General features: G+C 38.0%; 1 protein-coding gene across 2 annotated transcripts in view; it reads left to right on the forward strand.

Moving 5' to 3' along the window:
• The window catches only part of LOC130927696 (CUB and sushi domain-containing protein 1-like), a 687,910-nt gene that overhangs the window by 591,082 nt on the left and 77,384 nt on the right, over positions 1–19,444 (forward strand). For both annotated transcript variants that reach the window (XM_057853669.1, XM_057853670.1), the window contains exons 42-45: positions 336–452; positions 800–1,009; positions 2,301–2,489; positions 4,999–5,176. In XM_057853669.1, the coding sequence (XP_057709652.1) occupies positions 336–452; positions 800–1,009; positions 2,301–2,489; positions 4,999–5,176 (694 nt within the window). The remainder of the gene's footprint in view (positions 1–335; positions 453–799; positions 1,010–2,300; positions 2,490–4,998; positions 5,177–19,444) is intronic.

The raw sequence follows: 19,444 nt of genomic DNA on the forward strand, positions 1-19,444 counted from the left end.
AGCTTTTTCTCAGGAACAAACAAAATATACTCTCAACAACTTCAGACAGGTACAACTGAATAGGATTCACAACTGTCCCAATCGTAACACTAATGCACACTTATGCTGTTACAAGTATCATTTGATTACATGGGGGAAAAAAGAACTATGTCTTGTCTTAAATGTCAAATGATTCTTGTTTTTACAGCATGGCCTGCCTAGCAGTTGCTTGAGGCTGTTTTTCCTGACCTTTTCCCCCTTTCTTGTTTCTTTTTGTTGAACACCATTTCATGATGTTTGTGTTGATTCACGTGTTGTCCAGTTAACACTACCCCTGCTTTCTCTCATCCTGTAAGCTCGTTGTGGCGGAGTATTAACTGAGGTTACTGGCGTGGTCCTGAGTCCGGGCTTTCCTGGCAACTACCCAGGCAACCTGGACTGCACCTGGCAAATCATCTTGCCAACAGGATATGGTAAATATTATGAGCTGGATGATAATTCCTTAGGTGGATGAAACAGTGTCGGTTGGTGTAGTTTATAGCACAAAATTAGGAGAAGTGACACATGGTTTATTAAAACCCTTATCGCGTGTTTAATTAGAGGCAAGTGCATGATGCGTTATGTTTAAATTTGAATTTCATAACATCTGGTTGTATGCTTTGAATGTGTGTGACTAAAAAGTGCTTGCTCTTGGATGCAAAATCAAAGCTGTTTTTTTTTTTTTTTTTTTGCTTTGGTATTGGTATATTTGATATATTTTAACATGATAATATTGTATTTAGTATTGATATAGATCCATTGTTTTCTGTTTTTATCCCAGGGGCCCATATTCAATTCCAAAATTTTTCCTCTGAAGATAACCATGATTTCTTGGAGGTCAGATCAGGACCACAGCACAGCTCGGCTCTTATTGGACAGTTCACTGGTTCGCAAGTCCCACCCCCCCTTTTAAGTACCACCCACCAGACTATCATTCACTTCTACAGTGACCATTCAGAGAACAGGAGGGGGTTCAAAATTACTTATCAAGGTGAGTTTGCCTTTGACTGTTAACAAGTCACTTAAATCAGTAATTGATCTGATAATGTTTCTTGTGATTGTCTTGATGTATGCAGGCTCCTGACTATAAGCTTTTAGTAGCCTCTTAAGGAGACCTGACTCACACATAATCTTGGCTCAGCACTGAGATATTATGTAAACTTTGTAAATATGAATGTGTGTGTGAATAAATTGAATTGGTTGACATCCCCCTCCCTCAAAAAGGACTTCTATGTTCAACTGATTGAAAGAAAAACACAAACAGACTGGATCCATCTTTTTAATGTCACTCTACTATGCTTAGGGATCCCTAAATGATGAAATTAAAAAAAAAAGCAAATATATTATGATTTATTAACATCCAAATGTAGCAGCCAACAGTAACTAATGAAGAGTATGATGAAAGGTTTTATGCTTTCATCAGTAAGCACAGACAAGTGTTTTTTTTTTTTTTTTTTTTTTTTTTTTTTTTTTAATAAAACCTTTTGGAACAGGTCTAATTATTAAAAAGGAAAGTAACAGCAGCAAAGTCCTCATGAGGAGCTGACATCTTTTCTACTTTACTTTTACCTTTGTGTGTTTCTCTTCAAAAACACAAAACATGTCACTGTGGGTCTGCCAGCCAGCATAGCCTGGCTTGCCAGAGGAGACACAAGCTCACCTACATTTACATGCATGCGATAATTGCCCCTGTTTTCACCCTAATTTGCAACGGTCAGGTCCTGTCACTCTGATTCATGTCAATGTTAACCCCTATGGTCTGTAGAAAGACAACTACCAGTAACCCTCCTTACTAGAGAGTGCCAAACACGCACACACACTATTTGGATTGGTATTAGGATAAGGGCAACAAATTTGTGATCAAAGGTTTTTTATTTTTTGTTCATTAATTGCCTAATGAAAAACGTCTGTTGTGAGGGTATCCTGTGTATCCTGCAGTGCTGTGAAATGCTCTATTATTAATTAACCCCTCTTCTTACAATCCAGCCTATTTTCCAATCAATTGGCCCTGCTGTCTTTAAGACATTTATTCAATGCCCACAATGGATCACTGTTATTCTTGCAGCCTGTGATGTAAATGAATGTGTATGTTGAGTGTGCCAGGTACAGTACGCACTGTAACTGTCAATATCCATTAGTGTTACCGTATAGCCGTCATTCTCAGCTGACTTCTGACTAAATTTGTTACCATCACATTGTGTTAGATCATAATAAAAAAAAGTTTGAGACTGTGTAAAGTAATTTATGAAACATTTAAGGTCTAATTTAAGATCTGTTTTTAGCTTATCAACTTCAGAACTGCCAGGATCCATCTTCTTTTACCAATGGAGACATCATTAACAGTGACTACAGTGCTGGACGGTCAATAACATTCCTATGTTATCCTGGCTATGTTTTGATTGGACACCCTGTCCTGACCTGTCTGCATGGGATCAATCGAAAGTGGAATCACCCATTTCCCCGCTGTGAAGGTAAAAACTACCTATTGTCCATGGTTTATATATATATCGTTAGCCTAACAGCATAATTGCTTCAGTTATATTTCTGCCAAATTGAGATTTATGCATAATGTTACTCTCCTACCAATGCTGTATCATCGTGACTTAACTGATTTTCTCCTAAACCAATCAGAACAGATAAAAAACACTCTTTGCCTTCGTCATAAAAATATCAATTTGTTTGCATTGTGGTTTTTCCATTTTTCCCAAATTTTTTTTTTTTTTTTTGGGGGGGGGGTAGTAGTCATGAGCAACATATGGAGAATTTCAGCAGCACAAAGCAAAGAGATATTATGAAGAGTTGTGCTGTTTCTCGGGCCACTGTCTTCTCCAGTTCTCACGTGTCTGCCCGAGAAGCGCCTTGTTCGGCTTGGGAGCGTCACGACGACTGCCTTCACTTCTGGTTCTTCCCCGGCCGCTGAGAATGCACCGTTTTCGAGCCGTATGGCTTTTGGCTTTGACTCTTCCCACTTGGGAGATAAGAAAAGACCACATCGTTTACTGTGTCTAGAAATGTTAGAAATGGAATCCGAATAAATTAAGACGTCACTTAAAGACATTAGGCCCCAATCTCATTGATAAACCGCTTGATAGTTTTTCAGCGAAAACATGCTCAATATTGCCAACAATCGTCCCGCTTATTCAGTGTTATATCAGTAAACTCAGTGCTAAATAACTCCACACTATTGCAAAAATAAAACCTGTTGCTCTGTCCAATGACACCGTCTTTTTTGTTCTAATCATTTTTGTTTTTTCGGTATATTCCTGACCTCGGTATATTTTTTACAGTTTGGATTTGACATAATTTTTTAATTCAGGCAAATTGATGCGCTTTAAGTCTTTTCTGTTACAAACAAAACAATGTTAATAAAGTTATACTTTACTGTAAGTTGATATATGTTACTTATTTTCTTCAATAGAAAAATGGACACTGTTCGGCAGATGTGTACCTATAATAATAATTTTATAGACAAATACTATTTACAGTGGCGGACGGGACTTGGGCGCGAACTTCCTGGTTGGGGCATTTCAGAAAGTAATTGAGAAGCACTGCCTTAGGGTGACCAAACATCCTCTTTTGCCTGGATATGTCCACTTTTTACATCCTGTCCAGGGCGTCCGGTGGGGTTTTATAAAGTAATGAAAATGTCCGGTTTTCATTACTTTTCGCGGGACCTATTAGCGTGTGTTGAAATTGACTGACAATTTGCACAGAATACTACGGTACTGTGCTGCCTGTGACGTGTTCCCAGAGAGCGTGCACAGTGGCTGGTTCCGCTGACAGGCATCGGAGCAGTGTTCCATCGTCCCCCAAAATGCCCAAGCGCAAGTGTATCTATCGGTCAGTGCAATACAATTTCAAAGACACTTCTTGAAAAGACTTTCATACTTATTTGTTGAGCAACTGAAAACTGCTGGGAAAGATCAGCTCTACAGCAAAATATGCGTGGGCAGACAAGGAAGATAAAGAAGAAAAGCAGGGAGAAGAATACTGTAAAACAGGAATGGGGAGAAAACTAAGGAATAAAGTGACATTTTTGTTTTGTTAAATTAGTATTGTTGTGAGGCTACTGTTTGATTTACATTATTTCACTGTAAAGAGAAAAGAGCTTTTTATTAAAGATGGGTTTTCTACAGGAGAGGTATTACTTAGAACATTGTTTCAGATTATTTATTTGTACAGTAAGAATTGAAAAGACAACTATTACTTTGTTCAAGGATGACGCACTAATACAGAAAAGGCATTATTTATTTATTTTAATCCTTATTTCATTCATTGTTTTTTCCACGGTATTATTTTAGGAATAATAATAATAATTATAAGTATGTTGAGTAACCTCTGAGAATTTGAATTCGTGTCTTTGGTTATCCAGCTATTATTTCGTCATGAAACTGGATTTCCTATCCATACGGAGGAGGCATACTTGAAATATATTAAAGTGATATGGCATCTTTGAGTGAACTTCGAGTATAATTTAAGTATCTTGACGGCGGGCCGAGTGTCCTCTTTTATTGAAATCAAAATATCATCACCTTATGTAAGCTGTTTACTGCCCATAATTAGCTGGGATAGGCTCTAGCACCCCTGAAACTAATGGAGAAACCCTCTCCTCTACCAGGCGGATTTGTGACATTGAAGAGGTCTTCATAGATGAAGCTCATCTTCCAGTAGACGCTGGAATGTTTTCTTCATCAGAGTCAAAATTCATCAGCACAAAAATAATTTGCTCCTTCTGCTGGTTGGATGCTTGTAGAGCGCTCATTTTGTTTTGCTTTCAAAAACAATTAATGAACTTGTATCTTCATGAACTATAAAATTTTGATTGATTATGGTTCCCGTTGTTACTTCAGAGGTAATAGATTAGATGCCATCTTCCAACCCCCTTTATGCTTTTTTCTTTAATGTCGCGGAGGCCCAAAATATTTTAAAATTGTCCTTTAATTCTAGATAAAATAATATTTTATTATTCTGCCTTTACAGCTCCCTGTGGCTACAATATCACAGCAGAAAATGGGACCATTTATTCACCTCAGTACCCCAATGAATACCCCAATTCCCAAGACTGTAGTTGGCTCATCGCCGTTCCCCACGGACATGGAGTTTACATCAACTTCACCTTGTTGCAGACTGAGCCTGTCACTGATTACATTGCTGTATGGTAAGCTTGAACCTAATGGAATATAACAAACACAAATAATGATATAAATATAATAAATACCGTAATTCACTTCTGTTGATTTGTGCATACACTTCTATCTGCATGTTTTTATTTTTATAATTGAGGATATAGTTAGCAATGGGGAAGAACTCCAATATATCATACTAAGGTGTGGTTTTCCTTCTCATGTAGCTTAAAACCTCACAGATATACACATTTGACAAATGTTCAGTATGATGCATTACAGCTCAATATTTTTTTCGACTTGTTATTACAGGTGAAAGTGTATGAAATGTCAGTGACATGAGTATATGAGACTCATTGTACCGGTTGTGCTTTTGGGGATTTGTAGGGCTCTCAACTATACACCCTCCTGATACATACACTGGTTTATGTAAACCCAGGCTGTATTGTAGCAGTAATGACATTCAATGTCCCAAGATTGTCATACAGAGTGTGTGAGAGCAATGCATTTACAATGGGACCTCTGACCAATTTAATCTGAATCAGTGGACCGGCCACGGCAGAGCCTGGGGAGGGCTTGGTAACTCTGGTAGTAATAATCAGATTCATTGGGGAGTAGGCAATGTAATAAAAGGAGCACTGGAGCTGGACTTCCAAATCCAGTGGAATTTGTCTGTATCTGACAGGTTTGGGTCACCTTTAGAGAATAGTCTCACTTACTAGTTGCATGTTGGCCCCACGTTGGTGTATTTACTTTGATTGAAACCAAGTGAAGTGGAATCGGACTAACCATTTAAAAATGAAGGTACAAGACTTCAGTTTCTGGCACTTCGAAAGTCATACATCCACAGTGCTTGCTATCAATTTTGCTGCCCTTCAGAGTCCATTGGCACATGCATGGAGAGGCCTACAAACATGTAAGCTAATGGGGGATTTTTGTGAAGCTTGTGCTCGCCGAACACTGCACTGAATCTATATACACATTCCTTTGCTGACCTTGTAAAGTATTTTATAATGGGACATTGGTGAAAACACGAAAGACAATTGCAAAGCTCAATTCACCTACACCACATTAACAGGATAGTATTTAGAAGTGAGTGCTTTAACGTGTTTACGTTAGAAACGAACTACAGTGATCCCTCGCTACTTCACGCTTCAAATTTCGCGACCTCAGTCCATCGCGGATTTTTTTTTTTTTTTGTTCAATTTAAAAATACCGTAATTTCCCAAATATAAGGTGCACCCGTGTATAATGCGCACCCCAAATTTACTTGTAAAATCTAGCAAAATTATTGTACCCGTTTATAACGTGCACCCTAATTTTAGCACCAATAAATAGAAGATTACAAGAAAACAGATTTCGTGTACAGATACAGAAATGTCATTTTACCGAATGGTAAAACACAGCACAAACATAGCATATTGGTAGTTCAAATCATTACCATAAACTGACAATATTTACGGTAATAATATGATTTGACAACTTCTCCAACTTACCAGAATCTAGGAGAAAACAAAACAGATGTGACTTTTCTTTTAAAGGCTGCTATATAACTTGCTCGTTTCATCATGATGAATAAATGTTTCTTCCGTGGATTGATACGGTAAAATGAAAGTGAGAACGTAAGTCGGAAGTCCGAAAGAGCTCATCGCTGTCGACAGTAACAATAGGAACTATTGTTATTTGGGTTTGAGTTTCCCGACGGACAGATATAGTTGACGGACACACACAGGAAGTCTGTTGTTACGTTTGTTATGGTCCGAGTTGCGGAGCTGCAATAAACGTTGACTCAAATGAGTTCAAGAAACCAAATTCTGTGCTTTATGAAGAGTGAAAAAAGCAGAATTTAACACAGACAAAATCATTCGGCCGATCAGAGTGAAGTATTACCGAAACAAAATGGTGACGTCACGTACCGTAATGTTCGGCAATGGATCACCGCATACGTTTCTTCAACACAACGTGGCCGAGTCAATAAAAAAAAAAAAAAAATCGGTTCATATATATATATATATATATATATATATATATTTTTTTTTTTTTTTTTTTTTTGCTGTCTCCATCCATGTACCCGTTTATAATGCGCACCATGATTTTACGAGTTGATTTTGGGGGGAAAAAAGTGCATGTTATATTCGGGAAATTACGGTAAATATATAAATGCAGTATTTTAAAGAGCTGTCCTAATCGGATCACAGTCTCCTGCCGCTTTTCTTGGTTAGGCAGTGCACTGGATTTGCTTATTAAAGTTAATGATGATTGACTGACAGTTAAGGTTTGATCTTGCGAGAGACGCTTGTAAGCCGAAACTTCAAAGCGCTGCATGCGTTAACATCATTTAACTTGTTAAACAGTTGTTGTGGCAACTTATTGTGTGTAAGTGAGCAACTTGAGCGGATTTGACCGTACCATGTTTAAAACTTATCATAAAACTATTCATATCATAATTATTACATTTGAAGTGCTTAAAAACAATTTATGAAAATATACTTACATAAAAGTTTTTTTAATTATACTTTTGAATAAAGAGTAAAAAAACATGTCTTATAAGTATGTCTTTCCAATGATAAATCATAATAAATACATTGTACACACGCGCAAAAAAAAAAAAGGGGGGGGGGGCTACTTCAAGGTTTTCACATATCGCAGGGTTTCTGGTCCCCATTAAACGTGAAAAACGAGGGATCACTGTATTGCATTGATGACAATATGCTGAAGGTGTCACATAAACACAATACTATAATACCAAAAAAATTTCACATGTATTGAGATGACACTGGAGGGGAAAAACATTCCAGCATCTAGTGTCGATGCTTCTGTTTTTGCCCTCCTTTGAGCGCAATAAACATTAAAAAGTTAGAGGTTGCATTTAATGATGCATCCAAAACATTTCTGAAGGCCTCTAAAGGGACAAATGAAAGTTGTATGTTTGCAACGCTTAATAGCCCCCCTCTCATGGTGTGTTGAGACAGACTGTAGGCTCCTGGGTTATCAACTCTGCTAGTGGATCACTGAGACCAAAATAAATGAAACAACATTAAATACTACTTTTTTTCTGCTGCATGAGACCTGTTAAGTTTGTCAGTCCTTCTCTTCAGATGACAAGTATCTCCAAAGTAGGAATGTACAAAGTAGGGTTGTTTCAACCCTGGGGTTTTAATTTTTTTAACAAGGTAATATTATTTATAGGAAAAGTATACATTGAGAAAACATTACAAGATGGAAGTTTTGTGTGTGTGTGTGTGTGTGTGTGTGTGTGTGTGTGTGTGTGTGTGTGCGTGTGTGTGCGTGTGTGTGTGTGTGTGTGTGTGTGATTTTTAAACATTTAAACTTACGTGTATACATTTAAAAGGTACTGAAATGTAAATTCAGTAAATACGGTTTATAAAATACATATATGATATAAATAAATAATTAGTGCTGTCAAATTTATCGCGTAAACGGGCGGTAATTATTTTTTTTAATTAATCACGTTAACAGATTACAACGGTGCCGGTTTTTTTGCGCATTCAGAGCTAAGATGCAGAGAAAGGCAAGTGAACACAGGCGTTCATTGGACCGTACCATTTATTGGCATAAGCTTTGGCAACTCCTTCACAACAAACATAAAGTATCTTTTAGTGAAAGCACAACAAAAATAATATTCCTATCTCTCAAAAGCTTTGGCAACTCCTACACAACAAACATAAGTATTATTTAGTGAAAGCACAGCAAAAATAATATTTCGATCCATCAAAAAATAATAATAATAATAATAATTTTCACAAAAAGAAAAGCGCTTCAATCTGTATTAATGAGGCCCTATTCTCACACAGTTAAACAAGAATGCAAAGAACTGGCATTCCCAATCAAAACAGCTATGCAAAATACACATAAAACTTACTCAGACTTTGGTCAAACTCTATTCGAACATTTCATTTAGCTCAGCAAATACACCGGATGGCAATATTTAGTCACAATATACAAACTATCAGAGGTCTCGTACGTTGTGAAGCCAGCACTTAAATGACGTGAAATATAATGGATGGACACAGTAAACAGGGAACTACGGCGTCAGTCGAGGGACAAAAAAACACTCATTGGCTTGATTTCTAAGTAATTTAAAACACGCCATTGACACCTTGTGATGTATTTCAATCACTACCTTACGTAGTTAGACACTGGAAGAATGACAGGGAGCCCATGTGACGTCACCGCTTGACGACGTCAACAATGGCGAGCTACTAGTTTATTTTTTGATTGAAAATTTTACTAATTTTATGACAACGCAAACATTAAGGGGGTTTTTAATACAAAATTACTATAACTTGTACTAACATTATCTTTGAAGAACTACAAGTCTTTCTATCTGTGGATCCCTTTAACAGAAAGAATGTTAACAATTGTTAATGCCATCTTACTTACTTACTGTACTTATGTACATTATGTTGAATGTATATATCCGTCTTGCGTCTCATCTTTCCATTCCAACAATAATTTACAGAAAAATATGGCATATTTTAGAGATGGTTTGAATTGCGATTAATTAATTTTTAAGCTGTGATTAACTCGATTAAAAAATTTAATCGTTTGACAGCCCTATAAATAATGTAAATAAATATACACAAAACATAAAATTCAATACTATGTCTTGCTAGTTGTGACTTTGCACGAAGATGAGTTTGGTTAAATACATAGATGAGCATTATCGTACAGTATTTAGACCTTTCCACACTGCACTTAGTTTGTCTGTTACTGTCAGTGCAAAGTTAAGCATTTCTCAAGGTCTTGATGTTAATCAGTCCACAGTTAGACATATTTTCTACAAATGGGACAAGTTCAGCACGGTTGCTCTAATTCTACAGAGTGGCCGTCCTGTAAGGATGACTGCGTGAGCACAGAACAGAATGCTAAATGAGTTTTAAAACAAACAACCCAAGTGTGTTAGCTGAAGAGGGATAAAAACATTTTTCTTGAAAAGCCACACTTGCATTCATATGAGAACACCAAGAAAGAAGGCATAAAACTTGGCTCTAATTTTTAAGTGTAATAAAGAGCACTTGCAGTTTTCATAGCATATTTTGGTGTAATATACTATGGACAGATGTAACCAAAGTTCAGTTATCTTGGAAGAACAAACAATGCCAAGGGTTGAGGAAAGCATGGTGCAGGGAGTATCATAGTACGGAGTTGCTTTGCTTCTTCTGGGCCTGGACAAGTTGCAATCATGAATGGGAGAAACTCAAAATCAAATCAACAACCATATGGCTTCATAAAAAATATGCAATACTTTATTTCCTGACCTCAATGTGGACGAGATGCTGCAAAACCTTCTAACTCAGGAAACTTGCTTAACCAAAATTCATCCTGATAATTTTGCACCTCTGCAACTACAGGAAATGTTTGATTAAGGTTATTGCTGTCAAAGGATGGTCAACCAGTTATACAATCTTAGGTATTCAATAACAGTACTTATTTTATGTTAATTTCAATAACGCTGTTTGTGTTTGGTGTTAGTTTAAGCAGACTCAGTTTATTCTTGAATTTAATTAATTAAATTTAGATCAGACCACATTTAATGAATAATTAATGCAGAAATTTAAGAAAATCTCAAGGGTTCACAATTTCCTTTCCCACTGTATATAAGGATGGTTTTCTTTAACTTATGTGACTCAAAATGCAAAAGAAAAAAAAGAAAAAAGAAAGAATTGCTGCTCTCGTCTGATATTGCTTCTCATGCAAGTACTTTTTTTAGCAACTATACTGGGTTCTCTCTTCACCAGTCCTCTTTTGTTCCATAATCTCATTAATCATTCTAGCCCTGAATGTCGCGTCTGGTACATTGCCGTGTACTTCATATCTCACTGATTTGTGCTTGCTGCTCTTCGGCCCCACATACCCGTTTACTCATGGGTAACGGTGGCAGCAACTGCTTCCAAATGTCAGGGAATGTTGCCAAACGTTCCCTGTTGTTTTTTGCTTTCTGCTATGTGACACCACCACACTGTTTCTTTAATTGGGCGGTAGCTTGAAATTCTTTGCATTTACATACTGCACAATATGATTAAATCTTACCAAACACTCATGAGCATGAATGTTGTATGCATTTTGTAACTAAATTAACTATTTAAAATTATAATTTTATGACTTTTTGCTCCTGATTTTAGTTCAATCTCCTAATATTACATCAAAAGCAGTTTTCTGTTCAAATAGACCTTACGCCGCCAAAAGTTGAAGCCAGTGAAACCAAACCAACTTGTGGTTCACATAACAGAAATAAGCAACAACACAATTTTAATCTCGTAATCAGTGTTGTCACAGATTACTTGAAAAAGCAATTTAATTATTGATTACTGATTATGCCACAAAAAATTAATCTAGTTACTTTGCTGATTAATTCATTATAAAAGTAACTAAGTTACTTTAAAAGTAATTTATCAGTTAATTTTTACCAATTTTTCTCCCTTTGCTGCCTCAACATAAGCATGACGACAGAAAAATGTCATCGCATGTAATTGAATTTTTCACATAAGACCTAATCTTCAAGTTACGGGGGTTTAATTAGTTGATGAAGTTTATTTCAGCGCTAGCTTAGCCACTCCGGAGCCCTGAAACTAACAAATAGCTGAAAAACTGCACAGAATTTGTTCACATCAACTCCACCGACTAATTAAACCCCGGCTAACTCGAAGATTAATGTCAAACATTCTGAGCTTCCCCTTTAAAGACCTAATCACTAAAATGTTGTCTAAAAAAGTTGTAAAACAATAAAACAAACAACAAAAATGAACGAAATGAACAAGAATCATATAAAGTACTTCATTATGGGTCCAAATTATTTTTTGAACAGATCATGTGACTAGCACCTTAGAGACGATCCTTTTCTTTTCTTAGCCAAAACTACAGCTGAAGAGGCAAGATGGATATTTAGAATTTCTTTAAACCTAAGCTTTTGAAAGCTTCAACAACAACTGAGCTTGAACCGAGGGGTGAACACGAACAGTGTCAAGATGTATATTATGTATATATCGAGTACAGGCCAAAGGTTTGGACACACCTCATTCAATGCAACACAAATGATGGCCCCAACCCCATTGAAAAGGAAACAAATTCCATTTATTAACCCTGATAAGGCATACCTGTGAAGTGAAAACCTTTTCAGGTGTCTGTATCTTGAAGCTCACTGAGAGAGTGCCAAAAGTGTGCAAAAACAGTAATACGAGCAAAGGGTGGATACTTTGAAGAAAGTAGAATATAGAATCTGTTTTCAGTTACCGTATTGTCCGCACTATAAGGCGCACCTAAAAGACTTACATTTTCTCAAAAGCCGACAGTGCGCCTTATAATCCGCTGCGCCTTACATATGAATCGATATTGAGCCGCAACAGGTTTATTTTATTTATTATTATTTTTTTTTGACAGATTTATGAAAATTTGCAAAAAAAAAATGGGCTTACAAAATTGCACCATTATAATATGAAAACCACAAATAACACTCTCCATCATAATATACCCATTTAACACAAAAAGGGTGACTGTGGAAAAGAAAAATGTTCCCCTCCACTATGTGATATAAATTTTGCACTACATGTTTTACCTTGCTGTTGTGTTGCTGTTTTGCTGACATTCCCTTTAGCGCAGCACCGTCTAATGGATGCATAAAATAACCCCAACCTCTAGTGTAGCGTTTATTCTATACGCCTTATAATGCGGTTCGCCTTATACAGTGGGGAGAACAAGTATTTGATACACTGCCGATTTTGCTGGTTTTCCCACTTGCAAAGCATGTAGAGGTCTGTAATTTGTATCATAAATTCTATTCAACTGTGAGGGACGGAATCTAATACAAAAAAACCAGAAAATCACGTTGTATGATTTTTAAATAATAAATTTGCATTTAATTACATGAAATAAGTATTTGATACATCACAAAAATCAAACTTGTTTGGTACAGAAACCTTTGTTTGCTACTACAGATACCATACGTTTCCTGTAGTCCTTGACAAGATTTGCACACACTGCAGCAGGGATTTTGGCCCACTCCTCCATGCAGATCTTCTCCAGAGCCTTCAGGTTTCGGGGCTGCTGCCGGGCAACACGGACTTTCAGCTCCCTCCATAGATTTTCTATCGGGTTCAGATCTGGTGACTGGCTAGGCCACTCCAGGACCTTAAGATGCTTCTTACGGAGCCACTTTTTAGTGGCCTTGGCTGTGTGCTTTGGGTCGTTGTCATGCTGGCAGACCCAGCCACGACCCATCTTCAGGGCTCTCACTGAAGGAAGGAGGTTGTCAGCCAAAATCTGGAGATACATAGCCCCATCCATCCTCCCCTCAATACAGTGCAGTCATCCTGTACCATTGGCAGAGAAGCAGCCCCAAAAAATGATGTTTCCTCCTCCATGTTTCACAGTTGGGATGGTGTTCTTGGGGTTGTACTCATCCTTCTTTCTCCTCCAAACACGACGAGCCGAGTTTAGACCAAAAAGTTCAACTTTGGTCTCATCCGACCAAATGACCTTCTCCCATTGCTCCTCTGGATCATCCAGATGGTCAGTGGCGAACTTCAGACGTGTCTGGACATGCACTGGCTTCAGCAGCGGGACCTTGCGTCCACTGTAGGATTTTAATCCATGACGGCATAATGTGTTTCCGATGGTTTTCTTCGAGAGTGTGGTTCCAGCTCTCTTCAGGTCATTGACCAGGTCCTGCCGTGTAGTTCTGGGCTGATCCCTCACCTTCCTCATGATCAGTGATGCCCCACGAGGTGAGATCTTGCATGGAGCCCCAGAACGAGGCAGATTGACCGTCAACTTGAACTTCTTCCATTTTCTAATAATCGCTCCAACAGTTGTTACCTTCTCACCAAGCTGCTTGCTTATTTTCCTGTAGCCCTTGTGCAGGTCTATTATTTTATCCCTGATGTCCTTACACAGCTCTTTGGTCTTGGCCATTGTGGAGAGGTTGGAGTTTGTTTGTTTGAGCATGTGAACAGGTGTCTTTTATACAGGTAACAAGTTCAAACAGGTGCAGTTACTTCCGGTAATGAGTGGAGAACAGGAGGGGTTCTTAAAAAAGAACTAAGAGCAGAAATATTTACTAGTTGGTAATGTAGCAAATACTTATTTCATGCAGTTAAATACAAATGTATTATTTAAAAATTCTACAATGTGATTTTCTGGATTTTTGTATTAGATTCCGTCCCTCACAGGTGAAGAGAACTTATGATACAAATTACAGACCTCTACATGGCTTGCAAGTGGGAAAACCAGCAAAAGCAGTGTATCAAATACTTGTTCTCCCCACTGTATATGGAAAACGTTTTAAAATATGTCATTTATTGAAGGTGTGCCTTATAATCCGGTGCGCTTTATTGTGCGGAAAATACAGTATTTCATTTCTTTTGCCAAGAACATAATTCCACCTGTTCATTCATAGTTTTGATATCTTCATCGAGAATTTACAATGTAAATAGAGTTTTGTTTACAATGTAAAAAAAAATATAGAAAACGCACAAATGATGAGGTGTATCCAAACTTTTGACTTTTGTTTCAGGGTCATCAACATGTTTTGCCCCCCCCCCCCCCCCCACACACACACACACACACACAAAAGTCAAACTCCGCATATGCTTACAAATTGTAACTATAAAATGTACGTAAAGGCTGATTACAAACTGTAGACGTGCTGGCTGTCTCCTTTGTTTCGATTTTTTTGTGTTGTGCTGTAATTCGAAATGGTTCCTTGAATTGGATGTGTTTTTGAGTTTTTAGAGGTCAACAGTCTTTTTGGCACAGAGATATTTTTGTCATTTTTATTGGACAAAAATGTGAAGTAATGGCTGTATTTCCAGTGACCAAATGCAGCCATTTGTGGTATCTCTCCTACCTCTTTCACTGTTGCTGTCCTGACGAAGTAGCTTGGCTATGTTGTTTTGACCGCCCTCGCAGAGCTCACACAGCTTGGTAATAGCCATGACCCGTTTTTTTTGTCCTCCGATTAGAAAACGTGACATGTGATATCACTCCCAAACTTAAGAGCAGCATTTCTATTTGAAATGTTTTTTGTACATGACTACAGTATTCTTCCTTCTACATACATTATGAGGCAATAACAAAATAGTAACGCACAGGCACTAAGCAAACTAACTTTAATCAGATAACTAGTTTGGAATAATGAATGCGTTAGATTGCTCGTAACTGAAAGTAATCAAATTACAGTAACGCGTTACTTAGTAAGGCATTAGTGACAACACTGCTCGTAATTTTTAGATTTTTCTCTCATAATATTATGACTTTATTCCCGTAATATTTCAACTTTTATCTCGCAATATTACAATGTATGACATCTTGGCAAATAATTTCCTGTGGCACACAGTGGTTGGGAAACACTACTGTAAACAATTCGCCACTACTCTCCAACCTCTCCGATATAGGGCTTGTCCATCCTTTTTATTTAGCATGGCAATTGTGCTTAAACTACGATATTCCACTCTAGATTCTTGGGAGCCAGAAAAGATGACACCCATGATGTATTGCAGTATGGTAATATTGCGCTGATAGTTCACATTTGAATCTCTCTATATAGCAAGCATTTTTGACACAGTTCCAAATTCTTAACATACAGTATGCATTTTCCATATCATGCAAGGACATCAGTTTACATACAAATGCATTTTTAGAGCTACTTTGTGGATTCATTCATCTTACTGCCTTCCTAACGTATGGAAATTGCTTAAACTTGAAAGAAGCTGTGAAATATGTGGTGTATATCATTCCTGTTAATATTTGGAGTCATGATGTTTAAACAAGCTCAAAACTAACTATCTCAATAGTAGGGGTGTGACAAAATATCGAAATGGTGATATAGTAATACTTTGTATCCCAAAATGTTATCGATATGCTACTTCCAAGAATTGAGAAATCGTTTTAAAAAGGTGTCAATGTCTAAAAAAATAAAATAAAAATGAACCAACAACTTGATACCAAAATCTTCCACCATAATAGTATCTCAGTTAACTCTAAAGGCTGAGTTATGCTTCTGCGGCAGACCTATGCCGCCAAGGCAGACCCGATTTACGACACTTCACTGTAGCCTGACTTGCATCTCCTCAATTTTCAGACCAACGCGTGGAGACGTGACGCAAGTAGACTGTGATTGGTAGCTCAGACTGTTGTTTCCGGTTCAGTGCGAAATCAACGCCATTTTCAAACATGTAAAATGCTACATGTAAAAATGGACCAAGCAGATGAGAGTATCATCAAAGAGGTCCGCAAGTACGACAACCTCTACAATGCCTTGTCAAGACATTATAAAGATTGCCAAATGGCAAACAATTCGTGAAGATCCACATTCAAGCGTTCCCTCTGGCATTGTTTATTTTTATTCTCCTTTGGCATTATGTAACCAAAAGAAAACTGGAGGAAGTCGACAAGCGTACCCCAAAACCGTACACAACGCCACACCCCTCTAGTGGCTTGGCGGTGAATTACAGAGCAACGCCGCAGAACTAACGAATGCTCATTGACACCGTAGTTGCTTCGCCGTCACCGCAACGCAGGAGTGTAACTCAGGCTTAAGGCTGCATTGACGGTGCTGGACGCCCAATCCATTTAGACTGGGAACCTTCGTTCATTCGAAAACATAGCAATCACAGTCATTCTGTCCGATTTTCGGGGCATTTCAAGGTCACTTACTGTTCATTTTAGGGCATTTACATTTATTTTCATTTCCTGTTGAGTTTGAGTCACTACCTATTCATTTGGATGATTCCCAGGTCACTTCCTGTTCTGCAACTCAAAATACAGTGTTGGTCAAAAGTTTACATACACTTGTGAAGAACATAATGTCATGGCTCTCTTGAGTTTCCAGTTATTTCGACAACTCTGGTTTTTCTCCGATAGAGTGATTGGAACAGATACTTCTTTGTCACAAAAAACATTCATGAAGTTTGGTTCTTTTATGACTTTATTATGGGTTAACAGAAAATGTGATCAAATCTGCTGGGTCAAAGATATACATACATGGATCTGAAAAAACGAATCATTGACTTGAACAAGTCAGGAAAGTCACTTGGAGCCATTTCAAAGCAGCTGCAGGTCCCAAGAGCAACAGTGCAAACAATTGTTTGTAAGTATAAAGTGCTTGGCACTGTTTTGTCACTGCCACGATCAGGAAGAAAACGCAAGCTATCACCTGCTGCTGAGAGAAAATTGGTCAGGAGGGTGAAGATTCAACCGAGAATCACCAAAAAGCAGATCTGCCAAGAATTAGAAGCTGCTGGAACACAGGTGTCAGTGTCCACAGTCAAGCGTGTTTTGCATCTCCATGGACTGAGAGGCTGCCGTGCAAGAAGGAAGCCCTTGCTCCAAAAGCAGCACCTTAAGGCTCGACTGAAGTTTGCTGCTGATCACATGGACAAAGATAAGACCTTCTGGAGGAAAGTTCTGTGGTCAGACGAAACAAAAATCGAGCTCTTTGGCCACAATGCCCAGCAATATGTTTGGAGGAGAAAAGGTGAGGCCTTTAACCCCAAGTACACCATGCCTACCGTCAAGCACGGTGGTGGTAGTATTATGCTGTGGGGATGTTTTGCTGCCAATGGAACTGGTGCTTTACAGAGAGTAAATGGGATAATGAAGAAGGAGAATTGCCTTCAAATTCTTCAAGATAACCTAAAGTCATCAGCCCGAAGTTTGGGTCTTGGGCACAATTGGGTGTTCCAACAGGACAATGACCCCAAACACACATCAAAAGTGGTAATGGAATGGCTAAATCAGGCTAGAATTAAGGTTTTCGAATGGCCTTCCCAAAACCCCATTGAGAACTTGTGGACAATGCTGAAGAAACAAGTCCATGTCAGATAGTCATCAAATTTAACTGAACTGCACCAATTCTGTCAAGAGGAGTGGTCAAAGATTCAACCAGAAGCTTGCCAGAAGCTTGTGGATGGCTACCAAAAGCGCCTAATTGAAGTGAAAATGACCAAGGGACATGTTACCAAATATTAGCGCTGCTGTATGTATATTTTTTGACCCAGCAGATTTGATCACTTTTTTCTGTTCACCCATAATAAAGTCATAAAAGAACCAAACTTCATGAATGTTTTTTGTGACAAAGAAGTATCTGTTCCAATCACTCTATCATAGAAAAATCAGAGTTGTAGAAATAACTGGAAACTCAAGAGAGCCATGACATTATGTTCTTCACAAGTGTATGTAAACTTTTGACCACAACTGTAAACAGGAAGTGACCCATAAAATACCGCAAAATCTACAGGAAATAACTGAAAATCAACAGGTAAATGACCTTAAATGGCCCAAAATTACCCATTGCCTGGCATTGGCTGCCCCTGACGGCCATAGACGTTCAATCCAAATGGATTGGATGTCTACGAGCGATAAACTCATTCCAATTCACAGCAGAAGCTTGTTTTTTCTGTTTATTAGTTGTTTGAATATCCTAGAATGATTTCCTGACCAATGTATCGATAATCGTTGTATCGCCATATCGTCAGATCATCGTTATCGTGAGCATTGTATCGCAAATCAGATCGTATCGTGAGGTAACAAGAGGTTTCGACGCCTACTCAATCGCGTATCTGTTAGATTTGAAGTTAGGTTCATGGGCACCTAATGTGGCTAAAAAGAATATGCAGAAGGTCGATGTAGCTTTTGTGGCCGTAAGCTGCTGTTCGCCCAGATAGCCCTATGGCAACCCTATTTATTCAGGAGGAAACAAAAGGTAAGGAGGGGCAGGAAAGCAACATAGAACATAGACTAAAATACGTACACTACATGGGGGCCACATGGCCCAGGACAAAGAAGAGCTGACTCGACAGACGTTCTCCTATCTGGTGAGTAAATGTATTAGGGAAAACCTTAAATGTTAATGTTTGAACTACTGTACCTGGAAGATATGCCTTATTAAAACATTGCACCACCAACTCAAGCTTTTATTTAGCTAAAGAAGAATTTCTGGCACTTTTCAAAATCAAGCATGAATTATAGATGGAAGACAACAAAGACGATTCAATTAAATTGTATAAAATAATACTGGGGTTGTGTTTCGGGCGGAAATGTTAAAACCACTCGACAGACCCGATACAATCTGTGCTTAAATAGACAAATAGCACATTTCTACATTTCTATTCACTAAATAAGTTCCAACACCTACAGAGAACCTTGAATTATTGAGGAGCCAAGAGATTCCGGGCACTCATTTTGAATTAAAATTTTACAACCCCTGTTTAATCCAAATGCATGCTCATTAAAAACACAAAAAAGGAGCATTTAGGAACTTTAGAAAATGTAACCTTTCAACAACG

This window comes from Corythoichthys intestinalis, chromosome 1 (assembly GCF_030265065.1).
Source record: "Corythoichthys intestinalis isolate RoL2023-P3 chromosome 1, ASM3026506v1, whole genome shotgun sequence".
Taxonomy (NCBI): Eukaryota; Metazoa; Chordata; class Actinopteri; order Syngnathiformes; family Syngnathidae; genus Corythoichthys; species Corythoichthys intestinalis.